Consider the following 20,066-nt stretch of genomic DNA (forward strand, 5'->3'; position numbering starts at 1 on the left):
GATCAAATAAGATAATATTTGCATAGTGTATGGCACATAGTAGGTGCTGAATAAATGCTCATTCCCTCCTGCCTTCTTCCCAAACAATTATAGAAAAAATAGTTTTTTAATACTTAGATAAAAATTATTTAAATGTACATGGAATCCACGTCATAGAACTTTAACAACCATCTAGTCCAGCTCCTCCCATTTTATAGATGAGTAAATTGAGGGCAAGATAAGTTCATGACTACAGAATCAGGATCTGAACAAGAAGCCTGGTTTTGTTACTTCTTGTCCAATGTTCTTTACATGCCATTGTGAAAAGAAGCTTAGCACAGTTCCTGGTACATAGTAGGCACTTTTAAAAAGTGGAACAAATGAATGAATGAACGCATGAATGAATGGATCTAGGTTCTGGAGTCAGAAGGCTTGGGTTCAAATTTTACCATCAACACCTTCCTTCCACCCATATGATTTTGGGTGAATCACTTCATGTCACTTGGCTACAGCTTTCTCATTGGTATAATTAAGGGAATTGGCATGGATAGCCTCTGAGATTTGTCTTCCTGCTCCAAACTTTCCATCCTATAGCTGGCTGCCTCTCATATCCTCTTCATCCTGAGTAATGACCTCATTTATTCAAACATCTAGCATGGTCTCTGGCATATTAGAGTAGATGCTCAGTTACGTTTCATTGATTGAATGAACAAATGAATTGGGAGGCCCCTTGTCTGTGACCTTGGATCTCCTGGCAGGGGACAAGCAGGGAGCCAGTGTGTCTCTGAGCAGCTAAAACAGATGAAACCAGGACATCATCGGGAGCAAATGGGCATGAACACTTCTTCCCCACTTAGTGGGAAAATAATGGCAACCCCCTCCCAGGCTGAGCACAGCAGTTGGGGCTGTTTGGTCTGAGCTGTGTTTGCCTGTGGGAGGTGAGGGTCCTACTGAGGACCTGAGGGCATCACTGTAAAGCAGCCATGCACACTGATTGATGTATGGAGCTCAGATGATGTTGTTATTCTTACTGGCCTTAGCAGAGAAAGTATTGGAAATGACTGCAGAAGGCACAGTCTGACAACACAGGGAGAAAAAACTTTTATGTAGAATATTCTTCTTCCCGACACCTTCAGGTTGGATTCTATGCATTCCCCTATGTACTGCCAAAGAGATTCACTTTTCCTTCACACTGGTCTGTACACACAAATCCCTTGGGATGAAGTTTGTGGTTGGTGAGTTAGTTATACTAGAAGTTTTACCCAGAAGAGGTGGAGAAGGCTTGCTTATTTTTTCTAAGATGGGACTAAAGAGGTTTATGGGATAGAGAACCCAGATGAGGACTTAGGAGCCCTAGAGCCTGGTCTCCAATGTGCTACTGACCAAAGATGTAACTCCAGGCAAACTCCTTTCCTTTCCTGGGCCTTAGTTTCCCTAAATGTAAAATGTGGGGGCTGGACTAGGTAACCCATAAAGTCTCTTCTGATTCTGTCAGTCTCTCATTTTGTTCCTTCCTGTGAAGAAAAGAGCTATGAACAACAAGAATGGTTTGTGTCCTTGAAGTAAAGTAATCTGTGACTAACATTAGTCTTTCCTTGACCTCTAGGGAGAGTGAGTAAAAGGATAAGGCTGGGGAGGAAGGAAAGATATTTCAAGTACCGAAGGCCTTAGGTTGGATGTTCCAGGGTGAAGAGGTCCCAGGCACTGAGGGAAGTTTCAAGATGAGACATCATGCCCTTGAAGTGTGGGAGCCAGACTTGGAATAATTCCTACCTCATAGAGTTATTATGTACTGTATGGATTGTAAACCTTAAAGCACTTTTAGAGATGTGCGAGTTGTTCATCCTTACACGGTCACCTGCACCCTAGCAGTAGGAAGTAAAATATGCCTCCAATTAAAGAGCTGTTAACTCTGGGCAAGTTGTTTAACCTGCCTGAACCTCAATTTTCTCATCTGAAAAAATAGGGCTCATGGATCATTCTCAAAGGGGCAGTGTGGTGTAACAGGAAGAGCTCTAGGCTTGGACTTGGGAAACCTGGGGTCTGACATTTAACTGGTTGTGTGACCATGGGTAAGCCACTAACCCTTTACCTTTGTGGTCTGTGTTCACTTGTTTCAGCCTTGTCTGACTCTTCCTGACCCTATTTGGTATTTTCTTGGCAAAGATACTGCAGTGGTTTGCCATTTCACAGATGAGGAAACTGAGGCAAATAAGGTTAAGTGACTTGCCCAGGATCACATGGCTAGTAAGTGTCTGAAGCTGGATTTGAACCCAGGATGATGAGTCTTCCGCACTACAGGTTAGCATTCTATCCACTTGGCCAACTAGCTACCCTGGCATCTGTAGGGTATAATAACACCAGCCCTCAGGGTTGTTGTGAGGACTTGACTTTGAAAACCTTATGATGCTATATTTATCTCCATCCATGTAGGCTGTTCTCATTCTCTGTCTGTCTGTATCAAGCCTATTGTTCTTTGCTTTTCAAAGACATCTTTATTAGTGCTACTCGTGTGTCTTTATCTCTTGATGAATTTTAAGTGTTCAAAATAATGGCAAGAGTTATTTCAGGAAGCCAATTAGCATGTGATCTCTTTCATATTTCCTAGAGAGTCAGTCTTTTGGAGTAAAGCAAAGGGGAATATGGCGGATAGGCTGATTCTGCTTTTAGACATGCCTTGTTTCAGGAGATTTGAGTCTTTAGGTGATAAAATGCACATTTCTCCACCTGGTGTTTAAAGCTCGCCATAACCTGGGCTCCACCTCCCTTTTTCATGTCACTTCCCTTACCCTCTGTTGCAGTCAAACTTGCCTCCTGGCTGTTCCCTTCCTTTCCTTGACATTCCACATCCTTCTCCAAACTTGACTCTGTACAGATGGTTTTCCTCCATACCTCTGTCTTGTAGAATTCCTGCCACCCCTCGAAACGCAAGCCAGGTTCCATCTCCTGGATTCAGCCTTTCCCAATCCTTCTTGCCCCACTCGCCAGTTTTTAGTTAGCATTCTCCCTCTTGAAATTATTTGGCATTTATTTCTCTATGGGTATATGTTGCCCAGTAGAATGTAAGCCCCTTGGGGTCAGGCAAGGGCTGCTTTTTTGGCGGGGGGGGGGGGGAATCTTCCTAGGCTTAACACCTAGTTCAGTGCCGTGTGAACTGCTAACTAAATGTTCATTGGATTGCAGCAAGGTGAAATACTGATTGCATTTCTTTATGCCCTGGTCTGGTTTAATTGGCTGTTTGGGCTTTGACATTTTCAAATGAGTCAATAAAGGCATCAGAGAGAAAAGAGCAAGTCACTCTGCAGCTGGGCTCTTTGAGCTAAGTAGTATGCCTTTAAGATAGACTCCTTTTCTGGGGCGGCTAGGTGGCGCAGTGGATAAAGCACTGGCCCTGGATTCAGGAGTACCTGAGTTCAAATCCAGCCTTAGACATTTGACACTTACTAGCTGTGTGACCCTAGGCAAGTCACTTAACCCCCATTGCCCCACAAAAGAAAAAAAAGGAAAAAAAAAAAGATAGACTCCTGTTCTATCAGAGAGCCCAGAAAGATGGTGGGTGTTTGCCAGCTGACACCTCCACCTTCTCCCTACTCTGCCTCTCTAGGCCCTGCCAGTCCTGCTTCTGAGCCCACACTCACTGAAGCTGCCCTCTCATTGTTAAATTCAGTGGGCTTGCTCTTTTCCAGTCCTTATCCTTGTTAACCTTGGAGCACCATTTGGCATGGCTGACAACTCCTTCCTTCTGTAGCTTCTCTGTTCTTGCTTCTAAACCCTCACCTTGTCTCGCTTCCCCTCCATCTTTCTAATCACCCCCGTCTCTCACACAGTCACTCCTGTTGCCTACTACTTATGGTGTCGGCTCTCTTCTCACCATTCGTGTTCTCCTTTGACGGTTTCATTCACTACCATGACTTCTCTTGCCTCCACAGTTATGACTTCCAGTCTTTCACCAATACATGTGTGACTTCGAAATCCCTAGCCTTTGTTACCACATCTCATTGATTCTCTACTTATTTATGCTCTCTCTCATATCCAAACTCTCCTCTCTCTTCCCACTGCCGTTACCTACAGGAAGGGCTCTTGTTACTTCCTGCCTAGATGACAGAAATCACAGGGCTCCCCATCTTTACTTTCCTCCTTTCCAATCTGCTGTTCATTCCTCAATCAGAAAAGTCTTTAATCACAAAATCTGGTCATTGGAACTTCAATGACTCCCTATCACCTCCCAAAAGAAATTGAAATGCCTGACATTTAAATCCTCCCACCATCTGGAACTACCTTACCCGACGTGCTCTGCTTTTTCTGATTCCCTGTTTACTGATAATATTTCTCTTCCCTAGAATATTCTTTTCTTCCCAATCACATGTCCCATTTCTCTCTGGGCTTTAAAACCTAGCTCACGTGTTACCTCACCCCTATGTCTTTCCTAGTAATATCCCTTTGACATTGATGTGTTAGTCCCTGTAACTTGTACCTACTTTAAGTACATATTATGTATTAGTTTATATGCGTGTGTCATATTCTTCTACTAGACTGTAAGCTGCAAGAAGGCAGGGGGGTGGTATCTTCGCCAGTTAGCTTTTGTTAAGTACCTTCTGTGTGTCAGACACTGTGCTAGGAAAAGGGGAAACAGACCTTGCTCTCAAGGAGCTCATGGGTATGATGGGGGGAGACCTGCAAACAAATATGTACAAGCAAGACATAGGACAAACTGGAGGTGGTCTCAGAGGGAAGACACTAAGACAAAGATGGATGAGCTAGGAAGCCAAGCTTTTTATCTCATACTAACAAAAAGCTCTGCAATCGTCAAAGCACTAAATGATGATTAATTGAATTTACATTGGAACTTGGCTAGGGCTGTATCCTGATGGTGCATCCTAGATAGGAGGGAGGGAAGTAGGGAGACCTGAGTTCTGGACTCTGTCTGTCACAAGCTTTCTCTGTGACTCTCTCAAGCCCTTTGCTTCTTAATTTGTAAAATGAAGCAGAGGGACTAGAAGACCCTACAGAGTGTTTTCTGTCAACCACTGGTTGATGGTAGATTGTTACTGGTCTTGGAAAACCTTTATTATGTAACATCGGTCCTTTTTTCCCTCCAAATATTAATTTTTTATGTTTTTTCTGAATTTCATGAACACTAAAAATAGTATTTCCATATTCAAAATGGAAGCCAAAAAGACACTATTTGCAAAATGGCTATTATGAATTGCATGTTTTAAAAAATACCATAATAAATTCAGTATGTTACTTTCAAAGCTGTCCTGCTTGTTTGTGTTCCCTTCTGAACTTTCTCTGTTCTCTTTTGTGTATCTTAAAACAGCCTTCAATGACCCTCTTTTCTTTTTCTGGTTCTTTTTGGGTAACACTGGTTAGTTCTCTTGTCCCCCCAAATGTCACCCCATAAAGAAAGAAAAACACAAATATGCAACTGGTGCAAAGGAAGACCACACATTTGGCAGGTCCAGAAATGCGTGTCTGTCTCATGCACACTGAGTACAAGAAGTGAGGGGTGGGCTTTGTGTACTCTGCTGTTATGGTTGGTCGCTGTGTCTCTCAGTCTTTTAAAATCTTTCAAAGTTGTTTGTCTTCGCAATGTTGTTGTTATTGTATAAGTAATCTATGTGCACTTGCATTGGTTCTGTTTCTTGACTTCAACAAAAAGAGATGGTGCTTTTTAAAATCTACGCACTTAGAAGCCCGACTTCTCTTCCTAATTCTCCTGGTCCCCCACCTCTGATTGACCCTTTAGTCCCCAATGGACTGATTCTTGAGCTCTGGGCTTTGGTATCCTTTGCGTTGGGAAACATTGCTTCAAGCTCCCATGATATTGGCAAGTTGAGAAGCCCTGAGGTATCCTTATAGGCCTCTCTCAGGGCCAATAATGACTCAGCTGAATGCCTTGTGAATTGGTGAAGATGTCTGGTGAAGCTTACATATTCCTTCTCAGAATAATGTTTTTAAATGTATAAAATACAATACATAGGACCACTCTGGAAACCAATCATACTGAAACATACTTATTTACACACACAAGAACTTTTGACTTAGAGCTAGAAAGGACCTGAAAAGCAATCTGGTTTAACCTTTTCATTTTACAGGTAAGTAAACAGAGGCCCAAGTGGAGCTAGTTAAACTGAGGCTTTCAAGGGAGCTAGTTAAATGACTTTCCCAAGGTCACACCAGCAGTGTCATACTGAGGAGACAAAGAAAGGCAAAAAACAGACCTTTCTGTAAAGGATCTCATAGTTTAATGGTAGGAGTGCGGGTGGTGGTGGGGGGGGTGAGTCCAGAACAGACATGCAAACAAACATATACAAGCAAGACACAGGATAAATTAATAAAGAATAGGTACTAGATGATTATCTGCCAAAAAAGATCACAGTAGGTGCTTTTTCAACTTTGGTTTCCACAAGGCAGCTCAAGGGTTGGTGCGATAGTAGGACTGAAGCATAGGCTGGAGTTTGGAGTCTAGACAGGTGATTGTTGAAAGATGGCAGTCCTGTGGGGATTAAGGGGGCTTTATGGGAATAGCTTATTGTTATCATTGTTATTATCAGCTACCTTTTGACAGGGCTTTGGGCTGTGTTTTAATAATTGTGACCCTAGGAGCAGCTAGGTGGTGCAGTGGATAAAGCACCAGCCCTGGATTCAGGAGGACCTGAGTTCAAATCCTGCCTTAGACACTTGACACTTACTAACTGTGTGACCCTGGGCAAGACATTTAACCCCCATTGCCCAGCCCCCCCCCAAAAAAATTGTGACCCTGGGCTGGAAAAAATCAAGTTTTCAAGAAATAGCTAAATTTTGTAAGCTGATTAGTTCAGTGACCATGGGTAAGTTATTTAACAGCAGTAGTACCTACTTTGATGGGTTGTTGTGAGGTTCAAGTGAGATAATGTCTGTAAAGGACTTTAAACACCTGCTGTTATTGCTATTGAAAACTTAAAGATTCCTGGAAGGTAATAACATGTAGAGAAATGCTTTTACCTGGAAAAAAGAACAATAAAAGAATGGTCCAAAGAATTCTTAAGTTAGGGAGACTGGAATGGCCATGTTGGGCTTTTTTCTCCCTTCTGGCCTTCTAGAGTAGTTGGGGTGTGTGCCAGTGATGGTTTTTTCTTTGGAGATTTCATTCTCTGGTCGTTGTTACGTAGCATATCCAGGGGGTCCAGAGCACATCTTCTTGCCTGTCTTCTCTCCATCCTCCCCACCCCCTCCTTGTGCCTAGTATATGTGCTGAGCACAAAGACATTTCCTTCCGAAGGCAGATGTTATCTTTGTTAGTTGGAGGGATGAATTTGGACCGAGCCACAGGTACCAAGGTTTCCTTTCCTTTTCCCAGTCTTTGATATACTCATTAATTTGCCAGGTGATATATTTAGAAGTGGTGTCCTTTCCTCTCCTTCCTCCTCGCTCCAAATCCAGACATTAATTCAACAAACATGTATTATGTCTCTACTGTGAATAGTTCATAGTCTAGTCATTTATCTGTATGCTCAGCCCCCAGCCTCCCTCTCCTCCCCCCCACCCCCCCACAACAGCTACTCTTTCTTTATGACTGCCTCTCCAGCTCCTCAGTCAGAAATTGGCCAAAGAAATGAGGAAGTCCAGGCTGCTGTAGCCCATCCAAGATGTCCTTTGCGACACGCCAAAGGGTTATGATGCAAGGGTTTGGGAAACAGTGAATTCGCCAGTTCAGAAGGGGTGGGGGAGATGGGGTGGGGAGAGGATTTGGAAGCAGTGTGGGGATGATGATTAACGTAAAAAGAAGTGGTTTTTAGCTGGAGTTTTCCAAAGGCCAAGATCCTATTTAAATTGCTTCTGAAATTATACCTCTTCCAAGAAGACTTCTCTGATTAATTCCCTCCTAAATGAAATTCCTATAAATCCTTCACCCAGCACCACCTTCCATAAATGAATATGTCCTATAAACAGTTTGTTTACTATAGTTTAATGGGTATTTAGGTTTTCCTGCCCCTTACTTTTACTATCCATGGGAACCTTGGGCAAGTCTTAACTTCCTTGGGCCTTAGTTTCTTTAGTTGTAAAGTAAAGGGGTATAGTAGACAGAATACTGGACCTGGAATCAGGAAGACCTTAGTTCAAATCCTGTCTGAGATACTTTTGCCTCTGTGACCCAGGTGAGTCATTTAATTTCTCTTTGCCTCAGTAATAACAGCACCTACCTCCCAGGATGGTTGTAAGATATTTATTTTGTAAAGTGCTTTGCAATGCTTAGATATTATTAGTTATTATATGTAAATAAGTACTAATACTAATAGTAACTTTTTAGTTTACAAAGTACCCTTCTAAAAGCCTGTTAGGTGCTTCATTAGGCTGGTTTTTGTTGTTGTTCAGTAGTGGCCAACTCTCCATGACCCCATTTGGGGTTTTCTTGGTAAAGATCCTGGAGTGGTTTGCCATTTCTTTCTCCAGCTCATTTTACAGATGAGGAAACTGAGGCAAACAGGGTGAAACGACTTGCCCAGGGTCACACAGGTAGTGAGTATCTGAGGCCAGATTTGAACTCAGGTCTTCCTGACTCAAGGCCTTGCACTCCATCCACTGTGCCACCTAGAAGCCCATTAGGTATGTAGGTACATAGGTAGGTAGGTAGGTATTTATTACATTCAATAGTTTTCCAGTAAATGAGGAAACCAAAATGATCTATGATGTCATTACAGCCTCATAGCTAGTGAGTCTCAGTCCTGAAACTGGAATTTGTGTCATTGTAACCCAAGCCAGGCCATGTGGTGATGGATCCCAAATGCTGTGGGAGAGGAACAGGGAATAGAATGGTTGGTAGGGGGCTGAAGGAGGAAGTGGGTGGTCATTGGTTATTTTCCTTTATGTTAAGGATGATTGGACAGAGGAGGGCAGGCTGAAGACCTGGCCCAGCTGCTTTTGAATGAGCTGATGTTAGACTACCTGCTTACCTGCTTACCTGGGCTTCAGCTCCCTTCTCTATAAAATGGGAATAATATTAAGAGCTGCCCTGCCGACCTCATAGGGATGAGTACAGATTAAAGAGAGAGAGATGTGCTGCTGTATGTAAAAGAGTTTTGTTCCCAGGAGAGAGTAAGCTCTTAGAAAGCAGTGAGGGAGCTCTGAATAAGGCGGCATATGCAAATAGAAGGAAGAGGCTGAGAGGCTGGCTGGGACATTTTGCTTGCTTGGCCTTGGTCCCAGCGCCTGCCTGTTTCTTTCTGCTGTGCCCCAGCTCCTGGGGCACTACCACTTTCCCCAGTAGCTCATGCCTAGGCTGGGTCCAGAGTGGACATTGTCACATCAGTCTTGAATTCACTGCTGCCAGCAGAAGCAGGCATCGTGAAGAGCTAATCCGGGCCTCTGGATGGATGCTTTGTGTGGTGTGGGTGCCAGGCTGTGGGAAAGACAAGGCGCTCAGGCTCCCTTCTCTCCCCACAGGGGCCTCCCCTCCCCCCGTTTGGGTTGCAGCACCGCACCTCCATTCCCCAGGAGTGCTCGGTTCCATGCCCCTGAAAAAAAGAAGTTGCCATCCTTCCTAAAAGCATTTACAGAATCTGCCCCTTCACCCCACCTGCCAACTCCAGAACTCTTAGAGACTGGGAATCGCAACAAAGAGTTCCCAAAACTCCAGTCCGACCCTTAAATTCAGCCCTAAGTCTGATGTCAGATGATACATTCTGAAGAGGAGGTCCCCCCCCCCAACTCTGCACTTTGGGTATTTGCTTAAGGAAAGAGACAATCTCCTTTTAATGAGAATTAGCTGTGGAAGCAGGCCTCCTTCTTCATGGGATGGATACGTTTACAGTTCGACTGTTGGGAATCTCCGATCTTTCTGCCAAAGATCGTGGACGTTTCTGATTTCTCAATGCAGAGAGTATAGTAACATATTTGGCATACATTCCCCAGGAAACTTTGTACTGGAGGAGAGAGTACAAAAGCGGTTCCCTTCATAGGGCCTCTCCTTTTTTCCCCCCTCCTCCTTTCCGCTTTCCTCTCCTAAAACACTTGGCCAGAGGAGCCCGCTTCTCTGGGATGGTGTGAATGCTCCAGCATCAAGCCAGTTTGCTGAGCGGCAGCTTTCCAGGCGGTATGAGAGGAGGGCTAGCTCTCAGGCGCCCCGCTAACTTGCTTACCTTTGAACCACTTAAACCTTGGTGGTGCTGAAGCATTGTTTTTAATTAGCAAGCTTTATTTTTAACCAGAGCGCAGCAGACTTTTATCTCCCAGGCAGGATGTGTGTGGTTTGGGTCTGACATCCATGGAAGCACATGATGCTTGCTAAGCGCTGGAGCCTTGGTTATGATTCATTGGGGAGAAACATGGAAAACAATGTCTGTTTTTGAGTCCTGGGAACCGGGAAAATGAACTAACTAGAGATGCGAGCAATGTATAATTTTGCTAAAATTAACCTACGAGCATTTCGGAGGCCTTTCTTTTCGGGTGTCGTGTCCATCTCCCATTGGCCCTAGAATGTCATTCCTCTTTCTCTCAGCTCACATGGTTAGCTTTTGGTTTTTCTTTCCCAATCAAGTCATGAAAAAGTCATATTCTGGCATTGGACAATTCCCTGGTGTTGAGCAGACTCTCTCTGGTCGTTGCAGGTATGCATTCTTTGCTGTCCAATATAGTTCCCAAACTTGACATTGGCAGAAATTGGTCCCCCAAATCCTTGAATCTGCTTCCTGCTCATCGAAAGTTTCTCTCTAGAAACGAGCCACTCACACGCAGTGTCTTGGGTAGATGATTTTGGAGGGGATTTTGGATCTCAGTTTCCTCATTTGTAATAATACAGTGGTTGGGTTGACTGGTTGGTAGAGTCCTTTTCAGCTTCAGCGTGCCAAGTGACTCAAGTTTGTACCAAGGGCCATCGCATAGAGAAAAATTTTATCTCCACAGGACAAAAACATTTTGCTCTTTCTTTCAAAAATAAAAGAGAGGGGCAGCTAGGTGCTGCAGTGGATAGAGCACCCGGTCCTGGAGTCAAGAGTACCTGAGTTCAAATCCAGCCTCAGGCACTTAACACTTACTAGCTGTGTGATCCTGGGCAAGTCACTTAACCCCAACTGCCTCACTTAAAAAAAATAAAAATAAATTAATAAGGCGGACCTATGTAGTGCCGGGGAAGCAAGCATGTGTACTCACGCAGTGCCTGCCCACATCAATGGATTTTGTGTCTCTGAGTAAATACTGTAGTACAGTAGAAGCCGCTTTATCTCCTGTTCTATCAGTCAACATACCATCCACAGGCCCTGTTCCACAGCTGTTCCACAGTGATCACTGACGCTTCAGATGAGAACCCTAAGGCACCACCCCAGCCGTCCTGTCATGCCTTCTGAACCATCAAAGAAAGATTAAATTATATCCATATCGGTTCAGTGTTAAATGAATTAAAAAAAAACTGTTCAGATTCTTTTAACACGTCCATATAATGGGCAGCTATGTTAACTCATAGCCAGAGTATCTGATTAGTTGTAAGACATCATTCCCAACCAGAGGCCCATACAATTTAAAGTCCAGCAGGATGAAGAAACTGAGATGCAGGGAGGGGAAGTGACTTGCCCAAAGCTACATAAACAGAACCAGCATTTAAACCCAGCTCCTCTGTACTTGGGTCTAGTACTTGTTCCAAAAAGCCATCTTGAAGCCTACAGGATTTATAGTGTAAGAAGCCAGTCTATAGTTAGTACCAACCTCCCCTCCCCCACGACCCCAATTTCCTAGTCCAGCCCCAGAGCATAAAGGGAAAACAACGTAAATAGCAATGGTATGTATATGTGTCAGTGTGAGAGAATGTGGGGTTTAGTGGCCAAATTACATAGTGTTCCTGAAAACCAGGAAATGAATCCATTCAGCCTTTGTGGATAGTCCTGCTCAGGCCTGCATGTTTTCTTTACAAAGAGATCTTAGCACATGGAAATGCTATTTCAAAAAACAAACAAACAAAATACTGGACAGAATAATATTAAGGTAGTAATAGCTGGCATTTCTATAGCACCTTGAGTTTTGCAAAATATTTTATGAATATGAACTCATTCTTTCTGCAGCCCTGGGAAAGTAGCTGTTTTCATCCCACCCCCCCCTTTTTTTTTTTGGTGGGGCAATGATGGTTAAGTGATTTACCCAGGGTCACACAGCTAGTAAATGTCAAGTGTCTGAGGCAGAATTCTTTCAAGTCCCTGGAGACACTTGGCTGCCTTTACTTCCCCTTGGAGGAAGATGTAGCCTTTGGGCATTTTTCGCCTAGGGGGAAAAAAGAATAACTCTAATCCTATCTATTGTTCAAGGCCCAGTTTAAGTCATATTTGTTCCATGAAACCTCCCTTAACTCCTATTTCTGATAGCTCTTCTTACCCTTAAAGCCCCTGGAATCTAGTAGGCGGCCCTAAAGTAGATAAGGCCTCCTTGCTTGCTAATTAAATTAAATTAAATTAAATTAATTAAATTGGTCTTGACCTACCTGTCAGGTCACTGGTGTCGATCTCAGATAGAAACAGGGGCTGCTCAACTGTCATAAGGATTCTTGCTGCTCTGCATTGACCTAGAACCTGTTTCCTATTGTATTTTTATTTCTTTTGTTAAATATTTCCCAGTTACATTAGGTCCCACTCCAGGCGTTTGTGTGTGCTGAAGGGGAAAAAACCATAACTTACCATTTCTTCTGTATCCCCACATTAATTTCCTTCTCATCTGAACTCCAATTTAGCACTTAATTCTATTGTCTTTTAAAACAAATGTTTGGTGTATTCTCCTTTCTCTTCCTGATTAGGTTATAAAGTCTTTGAGGGGACTGTTTTGTTCTAATTCTGTCTCCCCACAGAGCCTTTACACAGCTCTGGGCTCTGACAGTGACAGTAAAAATTTGTTGATTGACTTATTTCAAAAACAAGCAAACAATCTCTTACCTCATAGTCCGAAGGGAAGGAAATATAGTGCTACTGTGTGCCAAGCCCTTTTTACAAATATTATCATGTGATTTGCCCAGTGTCTGTCTGTCTGTCTGTCTGTCTGTCTCTCTCTCTCTCACACACACACACACACACACACACACACACACACACACACACACATCCAGCAGGATGAAGAAACTGAGATGCAGGGAGTCCTGCCGGAGAGAAACATAGCCTTATTAAAAACTAATTGGGGGGGGGGGCAGCTAGGTGGCACAGTGGATAAAGCATTGGCCCTGGATTCAGGAGGACCTGAGTTCAAATCTGGCCTCAGACACTTGACACTAGGTGTGTGACCCTGGTCACTTAACCCTCATTGCCCTGCAAAAACAAAAACAAAAAGGAAAAACTAATTAGAAAAAAAAGAAATGTAAATAAGCATTGACCTTCATGTTTCCATGTTTCCTTACCAGAAGCAAGAATGGGGATTGCCGAAAAGAACACCGGGAAAGGAGCCGAAGCCCCATTGAACGTGCTGTGGCTCCCACCATGAGTCTGCACGGCAATCACGTGTACGCCTCCATCCCTAGCATCACCATGGAGCAACCCCTTGCACTGACCAAAAACAGCATGGATGCCAACAGGACAGTTGGCATCTCCCCAACATTGACCCCTGTGGAACGGCAGCAGGTATGTCCCTTAAGACGTGTTTAAAAACATTGTTCTGAGAAGGGGTCCATGGGCTTCTCCACACCACCCAACAGGGTGTGGGGTTAGCAGCTCTTGGAGTAGGTGATCTTTACGGTGCCCTCCAACTCATAACATTCTATGGCCTGTGGGATTGGGGCTTCACCTACTCTTTGGCATGACATACCAAGAGGCAGAGCAGGGATTTGGCAGGGAGGGTGGGGGGAATAAGCATTAGATGTATATATCTTTGGATGGACCTAAAGTCAAGATCAATAGCTCAGAATATCCTGTTTTGGAAGTTGGGAAAATGGGATGGCCAGAAGCCCTTTATGTGGAGAAAGAACCACTGTACCAGTTGGCCACTAGTTCATCTTGTAACCATGAGCAGTTTTCCTTAACTTCTCTGAGGCCTCAATTTCCTCGTTTGTACAAATGATGGGATTACACCAAGTCATCTCTTTTGGTTCTGAAAGTTTGGTTTGTCCTGGGAGCAGGAGAGGAGGGAACCTTTCAGGGATCCATCCTTCAGAGGATGTTGTGAATGGTAGGGAGGCTTAGTAACCTCAGGAGGCTTCCATTTTGGGGATTTGTGAGGGTGCTGTGGCAGATACAGAGAGAGATAGGATAGTGTAAATCAGTAGAGGTGTCCTCTCCAATCCTGGGTCTTCTGTCAGCAAACATTTACTAAGGACCTTCCAAGACTGGGTAACATGGGAAGCACAGGGTAAAGCCAGCCGCCCCTGCTTGAGGTCTTCCAAATGCTCTTCACTTGGACAAGCTCTGGCTGTTTTCACAGTGCTCCTCTAACCACCTGACCCAATGGCATGGGCTGCCATTTTTCCAAAGACTCAATGACAACTGAGGAGGAAAAGTCTGGTTCTTAGCTTCATTCCTGGTGACATGTGATAGTGGAGCTATCTCAGACTGACTGCCAGCCCTGCCCAGTTATACACTTCTCCTCTAGGTGTTTTTCCTAACCTGCCTCCCCCTGACCTTTAACACCTCATCTACCCACCCACTCTCATGTTCATCTGTTTCCACGCATTTGTCTTGATTTCATTCGTTTGATTAAATATTTCCTGTGACTGTTTGGCTAAAAGTGACAGAGGCATGGGGAAACTACAAGAGAGGAGCAGCTTTGTGGTCAGTGGGTCAGGGAGGACAGGCAGTGCTAAAGGAGGTCTCAAAACACCTCCCTCTGGAGCATGGGAAATGTGACCGATTAAGCAAAGTGTGATAGGCAAAGTTGCTTGAAGAGTAAGTTTGAAGTGGATTATGGAAAGTGACACAGGTACTTCACGTTCTTGTAAATAGTAGCTATGTGGGAGCATGTGCTGAACCTAACATAATGTGCAGGGAATGCCAGGAGGTGGGAGGGTTTGAAGACACCATTAATGAAGATGAAGCTCAATAAAGTCTGGGTTTTAGAAACAAGAGGAAGAAGTGTCAGCAGGAGATGCCATTCCTTGCTGTTTTTAAGGCTGCCTGGATTAGAAGTCCATCCCAAATAGCCATCAAGGGTTGGAAATAACATTGGGACCCATGTGACCATAGGCCAATGACTTGATCTGTCAGGGCCTCTATTTCCTTATCTGTAAACAGAGGTTGGACTAGATAGTCATAGACTGTAAGATCCTTATTGCTGTCAGGGACCTTGAAGATTTCTCTTCTAGTCTGATCTCACTTGATCTCACCCCCTCATCTCCTTTCTAACATTTGAGGATTCCAAGTGAGGCATGTTTTCAGTGTCAGTGGGAGTGTGAAAAGTGTGTGTGTGTGTGTGTGTGTGTGTGTGTGTGTGTGTGTGTGTGTGTGTCTGTGCTAGTGTTCTCTACCTTTTTCTTTCCCCTGCCAAATGAAGATAACATCATAGGGTTGGAAGGTCACTGGAGAGGACTGCTAGGCTGTGCCCCACCTAGAGAAGGCTAGAGAATGCCACTGGAAAGGGAGTCTGTTCGTTCTCAGCCCTCTGGGTTTGGCTTTTAGAGGACAGCATTTCATAAGTAGGAAGGCGGACAGTTTGATGTTAAAAGAACATGAACAATCCCAGTGGTAAATTATGCCATGACAGGCCAGAGTCGGCTCCAGCGTAGACCAGGGCCAGCTGTTGGCAGCCGTGGTCTCCTTCCCTTTCTGGCATGGCCCCATTTTGTATTCTACAAAATATCCATCTCTTCTGAGCCCACAAGAGGAGATGGATGGCACAACCCCCAGGTGGACACAAATTGGAACTTAGAGAAGAGTTATGTTCAACCCCATTAATAATTCAGATTCTTTCCCCCCCATAATAGGATTCATACTGATCTGTCTGTACTCCTTTCTTTGACTTCTTTTCGATGTATCCTTGGGTAAGCGACTAGGTCTTATTTTCTAAAATGAAGTGGTTGGAGTCAATGATCTCCAAGGCCCTTCTGCCCCATAAGCTATGAGCCCCACGAACATGCCTAATGCTGTGTAATTGTGCATGTACCTACTGTATACACGAGTACTGGGTAGCTTGGAATGACGGATATCCTCAGAGCTGGGTGGGATTGGCGTAAGAGTGTGGATCCCTGCATGTACAGGCAGGTGTGTGCACATACACACACCTTTGACAAGTGCTTTGCCTGAGGACTGAATCTCTGCATATCCAGGGGGACTCCAGTTTTTATGGGAGGACACCAGCATAGCCAAGTGCCCTGTGCAGCAGGCATTTTAGATTGGAGGCTCTCTCTGAGCCTACCATCACACACCGCCCCTCCCACAAGAGGCTCCCAGGGAAAGTTGTGGACACTTCTTTGGAGTCACTGTGATACCAGGACGAGTTTTTGACTTGTTCAGGCTACGTTTATGGAGAGGACGTCGTGACAGAGGAGAGAAGGCCCAGAAGGGATTACTATTTCCTAGAATCCAAAATGGGATGAGAAAACAGCACGGTTAAGAGCTGTACTCGGCTGGATCCTCATGTGCTCCATACAGTCACGGGCTCCTACCCGATGTGCTCAGGTTCTTTACTAAACCTGTCCACCCCAGGGCTTGTTCAACCTGAGGTTGCACTCTCTGAGCTTTTGGCTGGTGAATATAAAACTAAAGTCTCCATTTTCACTCTTAGAGAAGAGAACGCGGCTCTTCGGTTTTGTAAAGTGGTGGGTGGGTCACAGAAAGGGGAATGTTAAGAGCTAGTTAGTCCAATTCTAGAAACACAGATTAATAGCTTATTATGTATATGGTGCCTGGGACTGGGAATAGTGATTTAAATAAATGATTTAAAACTGGTCCCTACCTTTAGAAACTATAATAATGATGGTGATAATAATGATGTTGAGAGCATTTATATAGAGCTTTGAGGTATGCAAAATGCTTTACAAATGTCTCAGTTTATCCTCCCAACACCTCTGGGAGGTAGATACAATCATGATCTTCATTTTACAGATGAGGAAACTGAGGCTTAAAAAGGTCAAGCGACTTGTCCTGGATCACACAGCTAGTAAGTGTCTGAGGCAGGATTTGAATCCAGGTCCTCCTTGACTCCATATCAAGCACTGTATCCACTGTGCTTCCTTCTTGCCTTTGGCCAGATCCGAGAACCGGAGACAAAACAAGCATCTTCTTTCCTAATTTCTTGTGAAGTACATCATGCATCAGCTTGGGTGGGAATAGGGTTCATTTCAGGTAGCTCTTTTGGAGCGGAGGAGGGGAGAATGAATTGCTAGTTGGTAGCAGTTTTCCAAGTGATCTAAACTTTTGTCCTTTCTTGCCCTGTGTCCTTAGAACCGCCCCTCAGTCATCACCTGTGCCTCTGCAAGCAATCGTAACTGCAACCTCTCTCACTGCCCCATCGCCCACAGTGGGTGTGTCTCATCTACGCCAGCAAGCTACAGACGGCCTCCAAGTAGTAAGTGAACCCTGTGTCCCCCACCCCCCCAACCCTCTTCACTTTGAAAGAAAAACAGATCATGGGGAAATCCTGTTGGTTCAAAAAGTACTTTGTTTATAAATACAACTCTTTACCAAGTTAAAAAATTCATTAGTCACCACGCCTTTGTTGTCCAGACCCAGGGATAATTTGAATAGATTACAAGAAACCTCCTTTATCTTTCATCACCACCAAGTATTTATTTCATGTTTTTCATATTTCTACCTCCCCCCAAAAAATTGTTGATATTTTGCTTTGACACAACAGACACTTCCCAACAAACCTTCCCAAAAAGTACATCCTCTGAGAACCATTGTGGAACACTGCCTAATTCAGGGGTTGTGATTGGGATGTGTCACTCATCACATCCAGAGTTAACCAACTTTTAATTGAAAGGCTGTGTGCTTTCACTCAGTAAGGAGTGGTATCAATGTTGTGCGTTCTGCTCCCCATGGGTGTTTTTGCCAACAAGTTTTCATTGAGCACATCCAGAGTGCATGGGCTTGGTAGACTTTCAGGCTAATCGGAGAGCTGGGGTGTGGGAACATGGGACAATTAATACATGATGGAAGATAGTAAACAAGGAGATATTCAGCTGGGTGGTAGAGGACATAAGGACTGGTCATTCAGAGAAAGAAGTATAGCAGAGTGGCAAAGACGAGGAATAAAGAGGAGGGAGACCAGAGAGGTGTGGGATATGTAGTCCTGCCCCCTGAAATTTTATAATCTAATTGAGGGGGCAATGGAAACACATATCAGGTAGGTGACGTGTCAGATGAAGGATAGAGAGAGTTAATTATCTTAGAAGGTCAAGGGGCCAGGACTCCCCATGGGCTGGGGTAGTCAAGGATGGAAAATTCTGGTCCTCTTTTTTCTTTTTAAAATTCTGGCCCTCTTCTTGTGTTTTGGGTTCCTTCTTCTGTGGAGGAGACTTTGGGGTTAATTTGCCATTATCTGAAGTTCACTTAGTAAAAGAGTCAGACCTTCCACGTCAGAGTTCCTGCTTTAATGACGTGTGGAGGAAATGCGGGTTGAGGGATATGGGGTATGATGTGTGTGGGGAAGCCTTCAGCTGGGCTCCCCAGAATAAGTGGACCTGTGTTCTGAACACATTCTGCCTGCCTTCCAGCTACCACTACCTGTGACCCCGTGGTAGAAGAGCACTTCCGTCGGAGCCTCGGCAAGAACTACAAGGAACCAGAGCCCGTGGCAAACTCCGTGTCCATCACGGGCTCAGTGGACGACCACTTTGCCAAAGCACTGGGCGACACGTGGTTGCAGATCAAGGCGGCCAAGGATGGAGCCTCCAGCAGTCCTGAGTCAGCTTCCAGGAGGGGGCAGCCATCCAGCCCTTCTTCCCACATGGTTAATCACAATCACTCCCCCTCGGTTGTCTCATGAAGAGAGGACCACCAACACCTCCTCTGTTGGAGAACAAGTGAATCTGCATGGTTTGCCTGAGCTTTGAACCGGCGATGCTTAAATGGAAAATAGTGTGGGGGTGGGGGTAGGCGATGGGGTGGGGGTGGGAAAAGGTTAGTTTGCAACGTCTTTTTTTTTTTTTGTATTCGCTTGGTATTTTGTACAAGAGTGCCCTCAAACATGATAGCAGGAACTATGTGTGAAACATCTGTACAATGCAGCATCCTTACTTCCTGCCTCAGTTACCAAAGAAACCTCTGATGCAGGTCTGCTGACCCTCCTAACAGAACCGAAATCTGCAATGCGCACGCGGCTCGCTCGCTTGCTCACTGAAAGCCATTACGACAGGTGGTTGACCCAAAATGCTTTGTGCTTTCAATTAGCTCCTTGAGACTAGACTTGTTGTGGTTTGCTCCCATTGCTTTTATTTGTTTTTGTTCAGTCATTTTGTATGTAAATACTTGAAAAGAACTGTCACGTATGATTTGCACTATTGGAGGAGGCTTAGTTGCCTGGCAACTTTAGGCAAGATGCTAGTATTTCGAGGGCAAACTGCTGAAAAAAAAAAAGGGTTTAAGAATGACATTTCTGTCCATTTATGTGTTGTTGTTTTTTTTTTTTAACAAAACCGCTTGGAAGGGGAAGTCTCATACAGGTTATAGGTCTTTCTCTCTCTAGATTTCAGGTGCTTGGTGCTTGCAACTGGACTGCATTACTCAACCGAACACGGGCATTTAATTTTTTTTCTAAACACTGCAGTTTGTTAGAATAGAGCTGAGGCTGGAGGGTTCAATAGTGCTTTAAAAGATGCATGTTTTATGGAAAAAAATAGCTGGTATCTATTAATGTATAGACAGTTTTAAAACCATAATACTTACTAGCTTCTGTTCAGAATTAGTTTATTTTTGTCAGTTACAGTCCTAGGTATACTCACTGCTGGTACAGTTGTACGCTAAGATTTTTTTTTTTATATTTGGTATTCACTTTACTCACAGCTGGCACCGGAGGGAACTCCCGCACAGGCCTCCTGAGCCTCAGAGGAGTTCGGTAGGCGATCATCCATGTTACAGGATGATCTAGGTTGCCCAGGCCTGACTCCATCATTTGTTTGTGCATCACTCTGTGCTTTTGACAGATTTGCTTCCTGAGGCTTCAGGAATTTGTCCTCAAACTCCCCTAGATGCAGAAACTGCTCCTTCCACTCT

At 44.3% G+C, this 20,066-nt stretch overlaps 1 protein-coding gene across 3 annotated transcripts in view; it reads left to right on the top strand.

Annotated features, from left to right (window-relative positions):
* The window catches only part of VGLL4 (vestigial like family member 4), a 186,517-nt gene extending 167,584 nt beyond the window's left edge, over positions 1 to 18,933 (top strand). For all 3 annotated transcript variants that reach the window (XM_043975616.1, XM_043975615.1, XM_043975617.1), the window contains 3 exons: positions 13,328 to 13,544; positions 17,295 to 17,418; positions 18,569 to 18,933. In XM_043975616.1, the coding sequence (XP_043831551.1) occupies positions 13,328 to 13,544; positions 17,295 to 17,418; positions 18,569 to 18,840 (613 nt within the window). In that variant the 3' untranslated portion in view covers positions 18,841 to 18,933. The remainder of the gene's footprint in view (positions 1 to 13,327; positions 13,545 to 17,294; positions 17,419 to 18,568) is intronic.
* The last annotated feature ends 1,133 nt before the right edge of the window (positions 18,934 to 20,066 follow it).

The sequence above is a fragment of the Dromiciops gliroides genome, chromosome 1 (genome assembly GCF_019393635.1).
Source record: "Dromiciops gliroides isolate mDroGli1 chromosome 1, mDroGli1.pri, whole genome shotgun sequence".
NCBI classification, from domain to species: Eukaryota; Metazoa; Chordata; class Mammalia; order Microbiotheria; family Microbiotheriidae; genus Dromiciops; species Dromiciops gliroides.